Below are 17,202 nucleotides of genomic sequence, written 5' to 3' on the forward strand. Positions count from 1 at the left end.
GTGGGCCTGTCTCCCAAAGGTTAGGGAAGACCAGATCATCACCTCACTGTTCTGAGAGGGTTGAACTTGTATGCCAAAGTTTAGGGGGAATGTTGTCTTCACATCACTGTGCTAGGGGGGTTAAGACACTAATCCAAAGATTGGGTAAGGTGTGGTAATCACTCCAACACTTTTGGAGGGAGAGGTCTCTAGGCTGGTCAACACCCAGATGCTTGATCAGGGTGGAACCAAGAAAATGGCCATTGGACAAGCCAGTGGAAAGGGTGGACTCCCATATGGCCCCAAGGAGAAGAACACCATCTTCTTAAGAATGACTCCCAGAATGTGAAATCAAACAGAGGATTCCCTGCAGGCCTACGGATCTATAGAGAAACTTTGACTCATGTTTTCCTCCCAGTTTCTCCTTATAGTAATGAAAATGTTTACCTTTGTCCATTTGTGTATTGGAAGTTGGTGAATTGTTTTGTAAGTTTCAGAGGTCTGTAGGAAATAGGATTTGCATCCCCCAAAACTGTATTTCTTTAAATTGATTGTGATATGATTTGGTACTTGCATTGTAACTGATTTAAGGTTTTGTTTTAAATATTGTAATGTCTTTTTGGAATTCAGAGGGTGGAGTGTAGTAGTTTGATATTATTAGTGAATTCCAAACATAAATATTGGATTATGTTTGTAAACTGATCTTTTTCTCTGGGTATATTAGATTATACTGGATTCACAGATTTACTTGATTAAGTAATCAGGTAAACATCTTGTGCCAGTAGGTCATTGAGTCTCCACCCACCAAGAGACATGGCAAAGGACAGAGTTAAGGTTTTTGATGTTGGATTTGATTCTGAAGCCTTAATCTGGAGACCCAGGAAGTAAGCACACAGGGAAAAAAAAGCAAGCCCTGGGAAGAGAGGAACCCTGAACCCAAAGAGACGCAAGACCCTGAAAGGGAGGAACCCTCAATGACCTCAGCAGCCATTTTGCTCCAACATGTGAAAATAGACTGGCGAGGAAAGTAACTTATGCTTTATGGCATGGTATCTTTAAGCTCCTACCCCAAATAAATACCGTTTATAAAAACCAACAATTTCTGGTATTTTGCATCAGCACCCCGTTGGCTGACTAATATGGGTAGGATTGATTTCTTCATGATGTTTTGTCTTCCAATTCTTGAACACAGAATATCTTTCCATTTGTTTAGGTCTTTTGATTTCTCTTAGCATTTTTTTATACTTTTCTGTACTTTGGTTAAATTGAATCATATGTGTTTGAGTCTTTTTGCTGTTACTGGAAGTAGAACTTTGGTGAAATTGAATCATATGTGTTTGAGTCTTTTTGCTGTTACTGGAAGTAGAATTTTTTCGTGATTTCTTCCTCAGGATGTTCAGTACTAGTGTACAGAAACATTATTGATTTTCCCAAGTTGATCTTTATCTTGCCACTTTGCTGAACTCATTTATTAGCTCAAGTAACTGTCATTGACATTAAGAATTTTCTAAATATAGGATTATGTCATCCACAAATAGTGAAAGTTTTCCTTCTTTTCCTATTTGATTATCTTTCCTTTTTTTTGTCTAGTTACTTCTAGCACAATGTTGAGTAACAGTGGTGACAGTAGGTATGCTTGTCTTGTTCCTGATCTTATAAGAAAAGCTTTTAACATTTCCCCATTGAGTATATTTGTTGTGGGTTTTTCATATGTGACCTTTATTATATTGAGGAATTTTCCTTCTATTCCTACCTTTTATTGTGGTTTTTATCAAGAAAGTTTTGACTCATTTATAGGTTCTCTACACATGTCTTTTCTGCCTCTTTTATTTGAACCTATAATTAGCTCTATAATTGATAAATGTATTTTCCAGAGACTTATATTTGGTCTGTTCAGGTGCCAGTTGAGCCCTGAATTTCAGCAGAGTTGCAAAACCTCTCCTCCAGTTCAGTGGACTCACCTGGGACAGCTAACATGGAGATAATGATGGACAATGCCCATCCCAAGGAACAAAGTATCTGAAACTATAAGCAAGACAGTTGTATCTATCTCCATGGGATTTTAGCTCCCTTTCAATTAGAAGCAGAATTGAATCAGCATCCCCAAATCCTCAAGACTGTGGAATGAACAGTGGACTAAAGTAGACTTATTATTCTACTATAGACAAATTATTCTAGCAATGGAAGAATTCTTATCATTGATACAAAAGAAGGGGCCATCAGAATTTCTGAGGGATGGGATAGGGAAGAATAGTTGTAATATGGGGGCATTTTTGGAACATTGGAGTTGTCCTGCATGACATGACAGTAATGGATACAGGCCATTGTTTATTTTGTCATAGTCTACAAAATAGTGTGAGACAAAGTGTAATGTATTGTGGATACTGTGTCTGTGATTAATAACAGTGCTTCAATATGTGCTCAATTGTAACAAATATATCACACTAATCAGGTATGTTGGTTTTTTAAATAAATTTTTTAGTTTTTAAAAGATACTTAGGTTATATAAAATGTTACATAAGAAATATAAGGTTTCACATTTGCCCTACTCTCCATGCCTCCCACTTTTCCCCACATTAACAACTTCTTTCATTAGTGTGGCACATTCATTGCAATTGATGAACACATTTTGGAACATTGCCACTAAGCATGGGGTATAGTTTACATTGTAGTTACATTCCCACACAGTTTCGTAGGTTATGGCAAGATATCTAATGGCCTGTATCTGTACTTGCAATGTCATTCAGGACAATTCCAAGTCCCAAAAATGCACCCTTATTTTTCACCTGTTTTCCTTCTCCCTGCCTTCATCATCTCCAGTGACCACTGTCTCCACATCAATGATATAATTTCTTCCATTGTTAGAATCACAAGCCTATAGCAGAATACCAGTAAGTCTATTCTGGTCCATATTTTATTCCCCAGTCCTGAAGATTCTGGTATGATGATGCTCACTCTAAATCTAATTGAGAGGGGACTGCAATTCCACATGGCCGCTGGATGTGACTTGCTGGCATGTTGTTAATGTGGGAAAGTGTGGGATGGTAAGGGAGTGGGAGATATGGGAATTACTTACATTTTTGTGTAACATTTATATAATCTAAAATTTTTTTTAAAGTGAAACAGTAGTTTAAAAAAGAAAAAAGAAAGATTGCTGGATTTTTGTCGAATGTCTTTTCTGCATTAATCAAGATGATTGTGTGATTTTTCTTCCCTTCCATTTGTTAATGTGGTATATTACATTAATTCATTTTCTTATGTTGAACCACCCTTGCACACAAGGAATAAAAGCCAATTGGTCATGGTGTATAAGTCTTTTGAAATGCTGTTGGATTTTGTTTGCAAAGATTTTATTAAGAATATTTGCATCTATGTTCATTACAGGGACTGGTCTGTAGTTTTCTTTCCTTGAAGTATTTTACATGGTTTTGGTTTTAGGGTGATGTTGCTTTCAAAAAATGTTTTGAGAAATTTTCCCATTTCAGTTTTTGGAACAGTTTAAACAGAGATTTGTGTTCATTCTCCTCAAAATGCTTGGCAGTATTCACCTAACAAGCCATCATATCCTGGACATTTCTTTATTGAGAGATATTTGATGACTGATTCAATATCTTTAAATGTGGTTTTTAAAATATTCTTGTATTTCTTGTAGCATCAGAGTAGGTTGATTTGCATTTCTAGGAATTTTTCTATTTCCTCTCGGTTAAATCAATTTGTTGGCCTAGTGTTTCTCATAATATCCTATTATGATACTAGTTATTTCTGTGGGGTCAGTCATAACTTCCCCCCTTTCATTTCTAATTTTATTTATTTGCAGCTTCTTTCTTTTTTCTTTGATAGAGTAGCTAAGTATTTGTAAATTTTATTGATCTTCTCAAAGAACCAGCATTTGGTTTTGTTTATTTTGTCTATCACTTTTTATTTTCAATTTTATTTATTTTGGCTCTAATCTTTATTATTTCTTTCCTTCTGATTGCTTTGGGAATGGTTTGGTGTTCTTTTTCTAGTTTCTCCAGTTTTTCAGTTAGATCTTTGATTTAGGTCTTTCTTCTTTTTTAATGTTGGTGTTTAGTGCTATTAATTTCCCTTTTAACACTGACTTAACTGTGTGCCATATGTTTGAGTAACTAGCGTTCTCATTTTCATTAATCTCATACTTAACTAATTTCACTTACAATTTCTTCTTTGACCCACTGATTGTTTAGGATGTTTTGATCAGTGTCCACACACTTTTGGATATTACCATTTCCCATTTATTATTGATTTCCAGTTGTATTCCATTATGATCTGACAAGGCTCTTCATATATTTTCAATCCCTTTGTACTTATTGAGATCTACCTTGTGACCTAACATGTGGGCTATCCTGGAAAAAAGTCCATGAGCCCTTCAGAAGAATGTATAACCCATTGAGTTTGGATGCAGTGTTCTGTATGTCTGTTAGGTCTAGCTCATTTATCATATTGTTCAATTTTTCCATTTCCTTGTTAATCGTCTGTCTTGTTGGTTTATCTAATGATTTGAGTGGTGTATTGAAGTCTCCAGTGATTATTGTAGAGGTATCTATTTCTCCCTTCAGTTTTCCCAGAGTTTGCCTCATATATTTTGGGTTATCTTGGTTAGGTGCCCTGATATTTATGACTGTTATTTCTTCCTAGTAAATTGTCCCTTTTATTAATATATAATGGCCTTCTGTATCTCTTATAACATTTTGCATTTTAAGTCTTTTTTTGTCTGATATTAGTATTGATATCCTTGCTCTTTTTTCATTACTGTTTGCATGGAGTATCTGTTTCCATCTTTTCTCTTTCAGCTAGTTTATGTTACTGGATCTAAGGTGAGTCTCTTGTAGGCAGCATGTGGATGGCTCATGTTTTTTTTTTACCATTCTGTCTGCCTATATCTTTTGTTTGGGTAATTTAATCCATTCATATTAAATGATATTACTGAGAATGCATTTTTCACTTCTACCATTTTATTCAGTTTTTAAATGCCATATCTTGTTTTGTCTTTTTACTCTTTTTCGTTATTCTTTCTGCTTGTCTTCAGTATTCTCCTCCAAGCCTCTCTCTTCTGTCATTTTCTTTGAGGCTTTAAGTTTCCCTGCAGTACTTGTTGCAAAGCTGGCTTCTTTTTTATGAACTCTTTTAGTTTCTGTTTGTTTGTGAATATTTTATACTCACCTTCATATTTGGAGGAGAGTTTTTCTAGATAAAAAATTTTAGCTGGCCGTTTTTCTCTTTCAGTATCCTAATTGTCTTCTCTCCACCATGGTTTCTTATGAGAAATCTGTCTTACTGAGCATTCCTTGATAGTTTGCTTCTCCCTTAATGCTCTCAGAATTTTCTCTTTATCTTTGATGTTTTACATTTTGTGTAGCATGTGTCTTGGATAGGTCTAATAGGATTTATTTTGATTAGGGTGTGCAGCACTTCTTAGACATGTAAGTCCATTTTCTTCATCAGATTTAGGAATTTTTCAGACTTTATTTCCTCAAATACTCTTTTGTCTTTTCCCTTCTCTTCTCCTTCTGGAAATCCATTAACATGTATGCTGTTGTGTTTTGTGTTTTTCAACTACCACTGGCCTTTTTTTTTTTTTTTTTTCTGTTCTTCTCTTCAATTTAAGCTGTTCTGGCTTCTCTATCACTCATTCTTTTTTCTGTCATTTTAAGTCTGGTGTTTTATACCTCTAAAGTGCTTTTGATTTCATCTAGTGTGTCTTTCATTCCAATGAGCTCTGTACTTTTCTATTCAGGTTTTCATATTCTTCTCTATGGTCACTCCATGTCTTCTTGATGTCCTTTATTCCTTTAGCCATAGTGCATTTCAACCATTAATTTGATTTTGGAAGTTTGTGTGAATTTCATTGATTAGTTGTCTCAAATTCTGTATCTCTTTTGAGGCCTTTGCTTGGGCCATTTTTCCCTTTTCTTAGCATGGCTTGTCATTTTTTGCCAATGTTTAGGCATCTATTTATAAAGGTGAATTTACACAGATGCTCAATTTCTCTCTTTCATAGGGAGTTGGTTGCTTGAGGTTGTATGTTAAGTTACTGCTGCCCTTTGATTCTTTGTTCAACCTGTTCTGAGTTCTTAGGATTGTGTCTGTTTGTGACTTTGTATCTGGGCCCTGGGCCCAGGACTGGGTTTCAAACCTGCTTCCAATGTAGACTGTTAAGGCCAGAAAAAAAGCCTTTCTTATTTACTTTTATTTTCCTCATTTGCTGTTTCTTGGTCCATCAGTAGAAGGTGTTCTTTGACAGCCCCTCAGTGAAAGCCTTGTCAAAGTTTGTTCTCTACAAAATGGACTGGATTGATGTGATAGGAGATCCTGCTAGAGGCTAAGAGCCTTGTAATTTAAACTTTCTCAAAAGCTGTTCTCCATACTTTGCTGTCAACCATCTGCCTTTTCCTGAGAAGGAAATATTCCTGCTCACTTCTGCATCCTCAGTAGCCAGTCCCAGTCAGTTGATAGGGAGATTGAGAGGGTCAGATCTCTTTAGTCCAGGGCCAGTTCCCAATGCAAACAATGGCATATCCCCACCCAGCCTGGAAGGATTTATGGGACACAGCCGACCATATTCATGTGTCAAAAGCTTTTTCAGGCTTGGATTGTGTCTTTCTGTTTCCCATTTCCTACGGAGGTGTATCACTGTGGTCCCTTTTTTCTGTAGCCACTCATCCCTTAGAACTGAGAATTCAGAAGTGTACATTGGGTGGGGGAGGATACTGGCAGATACAGCTGCAGCTTTAATCTCAAATTTGCAACCGTGATTGTTCTCCTTTTCCTTTCTTCTGGGCAATGTCCTGCCTTCCACTGATAGAGTATTTTTTCTAGGCCATTTCTGCCTGTGCTTTAGCTACTTGTCTGTGAGAGAATATCCCATGTCTTTCTCATCCATTTTTATAGAAGTCTCCACAACTGAGGAAGTTTTGAGTTAAAGGTGTGATGCTTACTTTTGTTTTGAATCTAAGTGGATCTGTTTTAAGTGTGCAGCAGTGCCATTGGCCACAGACTTACCTTTACCTCTTGGGGATCTTTCACCCTTCCCACAGGTGCCCCTGCAGCCTGCACATTGCTGGTACCTGTTGTTTTATTTCTTCAGTCACTTTAAACTTCTTGTTGCTTTCTATTAGGACCAACATGGCCACTTGGAGGATGCAGATATGTACTGCCAGCAATTGTTAACTTCAGTGGGCAAGAAAAAGAGAGAGGGTGATAACTTTGACAACAAGTCCTTGCTGAGAAGATGGTTGGGGCTTTTAGGCATGCTGAATATTTTATGTATTATTTGGGTGTCTCTAACTTGAAATTGGAGAATCTGCAGGAAGACCTATCAATGGTAATTCCTGACACTCCAATAACAGGGATAGATTCATTTGATTTATGAGTAAACTTTTCTTCAAAATTGAAAAAGTTGTTTCTGTATCCACCAGAAAATTTACTGGGTTCTTTTACAATTGGAGAGAGACCTAAGTTTCTTTGTGCATGATGAGGATTATTTCTTGACTGGTGGGAAAAAACCATAGGTCACATAATTCCATGTCACCGTCTTTATCCCAAGTTTGCTGTAGGCATTGAGCTGCAGAATGATGAGAATTCAGTGCTCCTTTCTTTGTGGGTCTTGGAAATTGCCACTTTCAATGCCCTTCTTTTTGGCAATGGGCATATTTATGTGCACCAAAAGTTATTCCTGGGTGCCCCAGAGGTCTTACCTTTCACTGTTCTCCAGTTTTTTGGAGGGTTTTGCTCAGGATTGAGCCTAAAAGATTAATATTCAAGTTAGCCCTATAAGTAATTGTGTGCGTTTTTTTAAAATGATGCTTTACTTGGGCCTCTTTCCAATATAAGACACACTCAAAACAATCTCTATCAGACCCCTAATTGGCAGTCTAACTCCTCTTTATAATTTTTTTCAGTTTGCAATGTGTATCAGGAGAACTTTGACAGACAAAAGGCTGATTAAATTGTGCCAGTTAACAAGATCTTCTAGGGCTAGAATCAGTAAACTTGTGATATGACTCAAGAAGTCTCGTGAGGAAAATGGATGGATGCTCATCTGGGTTTTGGACAATTTCTTGCATTTTACTTAAATTTTATGGCTTTAGGATACCATCAGTTATATGAGCTTTGTAATGGTCTGGTTTAGTTCTGTCCTCTTCTTCATTTGAGTTCCAACTGGAGTCAGCTGTTGGAATTGTCAGACTCCACAAGAAATGAATAGTGTTGTGATGGTTACTACTGCCTAGAACATCATCATGATCTTCAACCTTTTCTAGTACAATTTGTTTTTCCTCTGAGGTTAAAATTACATTCAGTAGACAACCAGCAAATGAGAACATAGTAAGGTTCTCCTAGAGTCACCTCCTCCTACAGGGCAGTTAGTAAACACCCAGAGCTATCTGGAGCTAGCTACAGCACCAGTTTGGGGGCTCCAGGAGGCCAGAAGAGCATCTTCCAACATCCTTGAAGAGAAGACTCATAAGTATTGTGTGCCACACCATGGAGGCCAGTGTGGACCTCTGGAACCACAAGCCATCTCAGGAGCTGTTCTTTGGCTGAAATTGAAAGCTCATTTCCCAAAAATGGGATGAAGTGATGGTGAGGTATCAACTTAAGCTGCTGATGAGTAAATTCAGCGGGATAAAGTATAATCCTGAGAACAGCTAAAGTTTGAGCCTGTCCAAGTCAGCAAGAGGTTGGCAGCCACCATCTTAACTCTGAACCAGGCATGAGGGGAAGTGGGGTGGAGTGGCAATCACAATGCTGGTGGGAACTGGCTTCTTTCCATCCAGATAAGATTGCAGCTCTATCCTAGGGCCCAGTGCCACCTCCAGCAGGGAAGAAGCTGTGGAGACCTGTGACAGACTCTCTGAGAAATTACCAGCAAGGTCACAGAGGCTGGTGATTGTCCTACTCTGGTGGCACAAGCTGCCCAAGGAGCTATTCTGTGGCTAGAATTGGAACCTCCTTTTCTCAAAAACAGGGGAGTAGGAGATGGTTGGCTGCTGATTTTGGCTACTGATTGATAGACTTGGCTGGCTAATATATAACCTTGGCAACAGCTGGGGTGTGAATATGCCCAAGTTGGAAGGAGCCTGGTGGCTACTATTTTGACTCTGTCCCCAGCCTGAGGGGAACCCCAGCTGACCAAAAATCACAGTGATGGTAGGAACAAGTTGCTTTCAGCCAGATTGGCCCACAGCCATAGACTAGGCTTCAGCCCCACCTCCAGAAGGGAGTAGACTGGTGGGCCCAGCACCAGCCTATCCAGGTAACTGCAGGTACCTTTGGCTGGCAGAGACTGAAAATCAAAATTCTACCAGAGCAACTGTGGTTATCTTGGGCCTCCATTGCATAGACTGCTGCCCATACCTGCAGCTCCATCCCCAGCCCAGGCAGGTGAGAAAGGGGCAGGAAGTCTCATCAGTCTCTCTGGGAAACTATAGTCTAGATAGGGCTACATGACTTGGATTATTCCACACAGGTATGACTCTGTCCCAACTCCTGGCAAAGGAGAAAGTTGGGAGAAGTTTCCTTGGTCCCTGGTGCAACGAGAGCAGCTTGAACCTCTACATCTAATACCACCAATTACAAACTTAGCTCCTTCTGAACAACCTACAAGGGAGAAAGGACAGGAAGCCCTAAACTAAAGAGAAAAAACTGCACCCAGAATAAGTACTCTAGTAAGCTAGATGCCAAGACACCAACAAAAAATTACAATCCACCATGAAACAGAAACCTGTGGCCCAGGTAAAGGAACAAGATAAGCCTCCAGATGACATAAAGGAGCTGAGACAACTAATCATAGATGTTCAAATCTTAATAAATTCAAGGAGATCACTAAAGAGGTTAAGGATATTAAGGAGACACTGGATGAGCACAAAGAAGAATTGAAAGAATACATAGAAAAACAGCAGATTATATGAGAATGAAAGGGACAATAAATGAAATTTAAAAAGCCATTGGAATCATATAATAGCAGATTTGAGGAGACTGGAAGAAAGGATTCATGAGATTGAAGAAATGGCCTCTGAAAGTGAACATAGAAAAGAACAGATGAAGAAAAGAATGGAAAAAATTGATCAAGGTCTCAGGGAACTAAATGACTGTAAAAGGCATACATATATACATGGCATGGGTGTCCCAGAAGGAGAAGAGAAGGGAAAAGGGACGAAAGGAATATTTGAAGAAGTAATGGTAGAAAATTCCCCAACCCTATTGAAGGACATAAATATCTATGTCCAAGAAGCACAATATACTCCCATCCAAAAAAAAACAAATAGACCAACTCCAAGACACATACTCATCAGAATGTCAAATACCAAAGACAGATTTCTGAGAAAATCAAGAGCAAAGCAATGCATAATATTTAAGGGATACCTAATAAGATTATGTGCTGATTTCTTGCCAGAAACTGCGGCGGCTTGCTCGGTCGGTAGAGGTGGGGTCTGGCTGCAGACGAGGGGTCGGTCCAGCTCTGGACGAGGGGTTGGTCCCGCTTGGGACGAGGGGTCGGTCCCGCTTGGGACGAGGGGTCGGTCCCACCTGGGACGAGGGGTCGGTCCAGCAGCAGACGAGGGATCGGTCTCACAAGGGGTTGCGCGGTTCGGCTGACGGGGTCGCCCGGCGAAGCCGGCGACGAAGGGGTCGCCCGGAGAAGCCGGCGACGAAGGGGTCGCCCGGAGAAGCAGGCGACGAACTGGGGACAAGGGAGGCCAGGCCCTTGTCGGGGGCTCTCAGGACTGGAGGGCGCACGGCAGAAGAACTACCGCGGAGACAAGGTAAACACGCAAGTCCAACTTTATTGAGGGAGAGGCAACAGTTTTATAGGGGCTGGGGAAGGCTGATTGGTCGAAGCCACGCCCTGTTCTGATTGGTTGCCGGTGAAAGGTCAGTGGGCGGTACTGGTTGGGGGAGGGGTGGTGGTTAGGGATTGGCTGTCGCTGTTGCTGGGGGAAGGGGCAGGGTTTAGGGATTGGTGGCTGCTGTTGCTGGGGTGGAGGGCAGACTTGAGTTTCCCGCCCACGCCTGGCTGTTGCTGCTGTCGGGGGAAGGGAAAAGGGCGGGCTGGATTTTTCCGCCCACACCTGGCTTTTGCTGCTGTCGGGGGAGGGGAAAAGGGCAGACTGGATTTCTCCGCCCACGCCTGGCTGTTGCTGCTGTCGGGGGAGGGGAAAAGGGCAGACTGGAATTTTCCGCCCTGCGCCTGCGCAGGGAGAAAGAAGAAGAAGGGTGCCGCCCCACAAGGCATCGGGTGGCGCCATCCGGGAGGAGGGGCGGCCGCAGAAGCATGGCTGCCGAGAAGGGGAGACCCGAGGGCACTCTGCGCCCATGCCGAGCTTCCTTCAGGGGTGGCGGTGAGTCCGACCAGCCACCCTATTATGGGGGCAGCGGCTTGGCCTGCCGTGGCTGCTCCCCTGCCAGGCCAGCAAACCACACTTCAGCCCGAGGGGTGACCGCAAGAAACCATGGAGGCAAGAAGACAGTAGTCTGATATATTTAAGATACTATAAGAGGAAAATTTTCCAGCCAAGAATCTTATGTCCAGCAAAACTGTCTTTCAAGAATAAGGGTGAGATTAGAATATTCACAGCTAAACAAAATCTGAGAGAATTTCTAAACAAAAGATCAGATTTTCAGAAAATATAAAGGGTGTGCTAGAGCCTGAAAAGACAGGCAAGTCCTGGAAGAGAGGCTGGAAAAGATTATATCAATAAAAGTAACCAAATTTGTCAAAAGAGTGGTGAAAATAAAATATGACACATAAAACTCAAATACTCAGGAATAAGCTTAACCAATGATGTAAAGCACTTTTATTCAGAAAACTGCAACTCAGTGTTAAAAGAGATTTTAAAATGCCTCAGTAACTGGAATACTATTCCATGCTTATGGATTGAAAGACTAAATAGCATTAAGACATCTACTTAATTCTACTCAAATTGATATACAGATTCTATCCAACCCTGATAAAAATTCCACCAGCATTTAAAAAAATGAAAACACAATCATCAAATTTATTTTGATGAGTAAGGCATCCTGAATAGCCAGAAACATCATAAAAAGGAAAAGGAAACCATCATCTCTGGACTTTAAATTGTATTACCTAGCTATAGTGGTAAAAATAGTATGGTACTGGCATAAGGACAAACACATAGACCAATGGAACCAAATTTATGGTCCAGAAACAACCTCACAAGTATGGTGAAGTGATTATTGACTCACCTGTCAATCCCACACATCTTGGGCAGAACAGTCCATTCAACAAATGGTGCTGAAAGAGTTTTATATCCATAGCCAAAAGAAGGAAAGGGGAAACCTATTTCACACCTTATCCAAAAATTAACTCAAAATGGATTAAATACCTAAAAACAAAAAGAAGAACCATAAAACTTCTGGGAATTTGTAGGAAAATATCTTCAAGACCTGGTGGTAGGTGGATTCTTAAAGGAGATAAGAGGAGGACTGAGATGAATTACTGCTGTTTAATGTATGTAGAAGTTTTAATTAGCTTTACTGTAAATGTGGAAATATATAGAGTGTATGCTAACACATAGTGATTAACAGCTAGTTTATAAAAGGGGATGTGGCTGAAAATGGTAGTCTAGAGACATAAATGCCAATTGATGGAATGCTAGAGAATAATCTAAGAATTGAATAGCACAGTAAACCAAGAGGTGGATGAGAATTGTTGTTAATGATACAGAAGCAAAAGTCTCCTTTGTGAGTTAGAGCAAATGTGCATCATTAATGCATGTTGTTGGGAATGTGGAAAAGAATGGGAAAAATATAGCTGGAGTGACCTATGGACTGTGGTTGGCAGTAATAATATAATATGCTTGCACCTATGTGAAAGATGTACTGTGTTGATAATGAGGCAGTATGGAAAATGTGAGCCCAAATGTACACTGTGAACATGGTAACAATCAGATGAGATTATTTTATCTGTAGCAAATGTTCTACCACAATGTGGTGTGTTGATGGAGGGGTGGTGTTTGGGAATTCTGCACATGTGCATGACTGTTTTATAAGTTTACAACTTCTTTCATAAAAAAACAAAAAATAATAATAATAATAGGGTGCGCTGAGGGAAAACACTAAATGTAAGATAGGGACTATGATTAGTAGTAAGATTTGGACAATATTCTTTTCATAATTTGTAACAAACATCTCCAACAGTGCAAGTGTTGGTGGAGGGTTGATGTATGGAGCACCTGTATGATATTATGCATGTTTCCTTTGTAAGTTCACAACTTACACTTGTTACACTTAACTGTACACTTAATTGTTTATGTATGTTCATATATAAATGATATAAAAATAATAGGGTTGGTTGAGGGAAAATACTTTGGTTACTAGTAATATTTTGACAATGTTCTTTTTTTTAATTTTTTTTATTCATTTTTTTAAAATATTACATTCAAAAAATATGAGGTCCCATTCAACCCCACTGCCCCCACCCCACCACTCCCCCCACAGCAACACTCTCTCCCATCATCATGACATATCCATTGCATTTGGTAAGTATATCTCTGGGCATCGCTGCACCTCATGGTCAGTGGTCCACATCATAGCCCATACTCTCCCATGTTCCATTCAGTGGGCCCTGGGAGGATCTACAATGTCCGGTAATTGTTCCTGAAGCACCACCCAAGACAACTCAAAGTCCCAAAAACGCCTTCACATCTCATCTCTTCCTCCCATTCCCCGCACCCATCAGCTACCATGGTCACTTTTCCCACACCAATGCCACATTTTCTCTGTGGACCTTGGATTGGTTGTGTCCATTGCACATCTATATCAAGAGGAGGCTTAGATTAAACATGGATACTGGATGCAATCCTCCTGCTTTCAGCTGTAGGCACTCTAGGCTCCATGGTGTGGTGGTTGACATTCTTCAACTCCATGTTAGCTGAGTGGGGTGAGTCCAATAAATCAGAGTGTAGGAGTTGAAGTCTGTTGAGGCTAAGGGCCTGGCTATCATATTGTCAGTCCAGAGATTCAAATCCCCTAGATATATCTTAAACCCCAGCACCAACTACAATTCCAGTAAAGTAGCATGAAAGTCTTGTGAAGAGAGATCCCATCTGTGTCCAGCTCCATCACGCAGAAACACCAACTCCAAAGAAGGGCCATCTGACATGGCAGTGAACCCCATCTGCCATGACCATAGAACCTGTGGGTCTCTTTAGCCCTCAGAAGAACCAATACCTGGGGTTGTATCTACTTTATCTGTCTCTGAGACTCTGCTCAGGTGTGCATAAGGGCAATCCTTCTGACATCCTCCAGACTCTTTTTTAGAGACTCATAGCCATATAAACTCATTTCTCCTTTCCATTTCCCCCTTACATTAGGTCAAACAGCATTTTAAACTCCTGTTGTTATATGTAGACAGGGATATTCTGCTGGTCCACATTGAACCTTTAATTCAAGGTCATTTTCTAGTTGCATCATCAGCTGGTACTTGGTAGTGATCCCTCGGTGCCAGGGAGGCTCTTTTATCATTAGTTAAAAAGGTTTAACATTAATGCAAGTTATTGGTGGTAGGGTGAGTTATGAGAATCCTGTATGATGTTATATATGTTTGTTTTGTAAGTTTGCAACTATTATTATACAATTAAAATTTGTTTATGTATGAGTAAAAATACATTAATTAATAAATTAATTTTTAAAAACTACATTCAGTAAAGATTGGATATCTGTCCAATTTGGATTTGGCTTCCAAATATAGTTTTGAAGAGATTTTTCCATCTTTCTGGGATCTTCTCTGTAGCTTAGATTTATATTGCTAACATTCCCAATTATATAGCTCTCATGTTGAAAATTGTGTGTGCTTATATAGATAATTCATTGATTGTCCTTGTTCATCTATTTCTGGAGGTATTGTCAAAAAAGGAGCTAGTCCTGAATTTGCTTTCCCAAGATAGAGACACCATGTCTAAAAGTTACACCACTATTGGTGTGGGGTGGGCAGGCCATTTCTGGGGGATCTAATGGTAATTCAGATTAATTTCCATCTCCCTGGTAAGGGGTAGAGGAGATATAGGAGCCATGGCAGCCTCAAATCTTAATGTATTTGAAATAATTATAGTATCTAAAACATCAGTGAGGTTAGAATCAATGAGGCTCTTTATTTTATTCACCCATTTTTACAGCTATTTAACTATTGCTCTAGTTCAGAAGATTGATTAACTAACTCCTTAGCTGACTGAAGTGGTAAGCCCTCACCATTTTTGGCTTTTTATGTTGTGAACCAAAGACATGACAAATTGGAGGAATGTCTAAAACATTCTCTCTGAAGGTTGTCATTCTGTGCTAACTCCAAAAAACATTGAATGTAAGGGATTTCATCCCATTGACTTAACCTTTTACAGAATAGATCCAATTGCAAAGCAGTGTTATACTCTATGGACCCTTGTGCTCATCATTTCTGTTCATCCTCTAATGCATATTGAGGCCAAATTCCTTACAAAGATGGACCATTTTCTTTTTTGTCACAGTTTCATACCCAAATTGTCACCAATCCAATACTTAATAATGCAACCTAGTGGATTGCTCTTTTCTCTCAACTTAGATTCTAGTTATTTCTTATTTCAGTTGTTTGGCTAAACAAGTATCAAGAAAGCAAAGCCTAGGCAACCAATTTCAGCAACACCTTCCTGTGCCAGGGGCTGCTCCCTTTCCTATTCCAATCCCAAATACCAAGCATGACAAACGGTAACTTACAGCTTTAGCAGGGGCTTCTGTGCTGCTGAGAAAAAGATCAGTACAATTTTTACACATAATACACACGAAGAGGACCTGCTTTCCTTCATAGTCTGCCGCTTTAGGAATCCTAGATGCCTAGGGCAAGAGACTCCTGTTCCAACACTTGGAATAAAAGACTCCTATGGCCACAGAGTCAGAGACCATAAATGTCTTACCTCAGGATCCAGGACTCTGCTGAGCAGCATCATTCTCACAAGAACACCCATCTCATCTGGGTTGCGAAATTGAAGATAACCAGAGTGCTGCACAGGCTCTTTTTAGGGTATGGCAGAATAGAGAGACAAACGGAACTATGAAAGAAGGAAAAGTGGATTCAATGGCTGGTTACAGACAAGAATCTAACCAATCTAAAATCTGCCTCCATTTTGTGGAATTTTCTTACAGCTTTTATATGGCTTGGTTGGTAAAACAGAAAGTTAATCATTGATTGAGATCTCTGAGAATGAGCTGGGGAGTTTTCTCTAGTTTCTACTCTAGTTAACATCAAGAAACAGTAGGCTTGGTATTTCTAATTCTCATTAGTATAGAGTGAGAGTCCAAAGCACAGAAATGTTTGTAAGAGAACCAATGCTAGAGCAAAAACCAAGATAATTATGTGAGAAATTTCAGCCTGCTTTAGCTGGTGGTGAGGACCTAATTCCAGATGTAATTTTGGTCAGGGATTCCTTTGTTTTGGAATTAGGGATTAATTAAAAGTCTCCAAACATCATGGGATACTTAATAAATACAATTCATGGATTTTCATTTCTTATGTGTACAATGAAGATAATCATATCTTTATTAGCCAGAGAAGACAAGACCTCCAGCCTCTTGACCCTGAGACAGGAGAGCCCTCACCTGATTTCTTTTGGTGTATTCTGCATGTTCCTGATGTTGATTGTGCTATGGTTACTACCAGGTTAAGGATTTGGCATTCATGACAGGTGGACCTGAAAGTTTTAGTCAAGACTTGAATCTTAGGGCTTTTTTCTCCATTCTCAGGTTTGCTCACCTTCTGTTTCTCTGATTGTGAGTGAAAATCCAGAGGAAGATAGGTGCCAGCTGAGGTACTGAAAATGCAATCACAGGTGAGTAGGAAATTCTTTAACTGAAATTCCATTTCTGTTGCCAGGAGTTGGGAAGTACCCTCTTGATGTTGATATTCCTCATGATTTCAGGAGGTATCCAAGTATGTGAGCTTAAATTAAGTTTATACAAGACTCTTGAATCAAGGCAAGTTAGGGACTGATCAATAAATAATCTCTTTCCAGCCATTAGAAGAGTTGGTTCCAGCTTCCATAAAGGCTGTGTATTCTCTGAAAAGATGGCAGATGTTTTCTTTTTCATACCCAAACCATGGCCTCATTGGACAAACGATGATTTAATGAATCATGTTAGCGCCTGAGATTGGCCTAAGCATGTGGTGAATAGAAGTAATAGAGATGAGTAAGAAAACAAGTTTATAATCAGATGGGA

The 17,202-nt window shown here is 39.7% G+C and overlaps 1 protein-coding gene across 2 annotated transcripts in view; it reads left to right on the forward strand.

Annotated features, from left to right (window-relative positions):
- Window positions 1–17,202, forward strand: part of LOC101426402 (zinc finger protein 596-like) — a 192,454-nt gene that overhangs the window by 152,769 nt on the left and 22,483 nt on the right. For both annotated transcript variants that reach the window (XM_058281945.2, XM_071209961.1), the window contains exon 4: window positions 16,729–16,814. In XM_058281945.2, coding sequence (XP_058137928.1) covers window positions 16,803–16,814 — 12 coding nt within the window. In that variant the 5' untranslated portion in view covers window positions 16,729–16,802. The remainder of the gene's footprint in view (window positions 1–16,728; window positions 16,815–17,202) is intronic.

This window comes from Dasypus novemcinctus, chromosome 19 (assembly GCF_030445035.2).
Source record: "Dasypus novemcinctus isolate mDasNov1 chromosome 19, mDasNov1.1.hap2, whole genome shotgun sequence".
In the NCBI taxonomy this organism is placed as follows: Eukaryota; Metazoa; Chordata; class Mammalia; order Cingulata; family Dasypodidae; genus Dasypus; species Dasypus novemcinctus.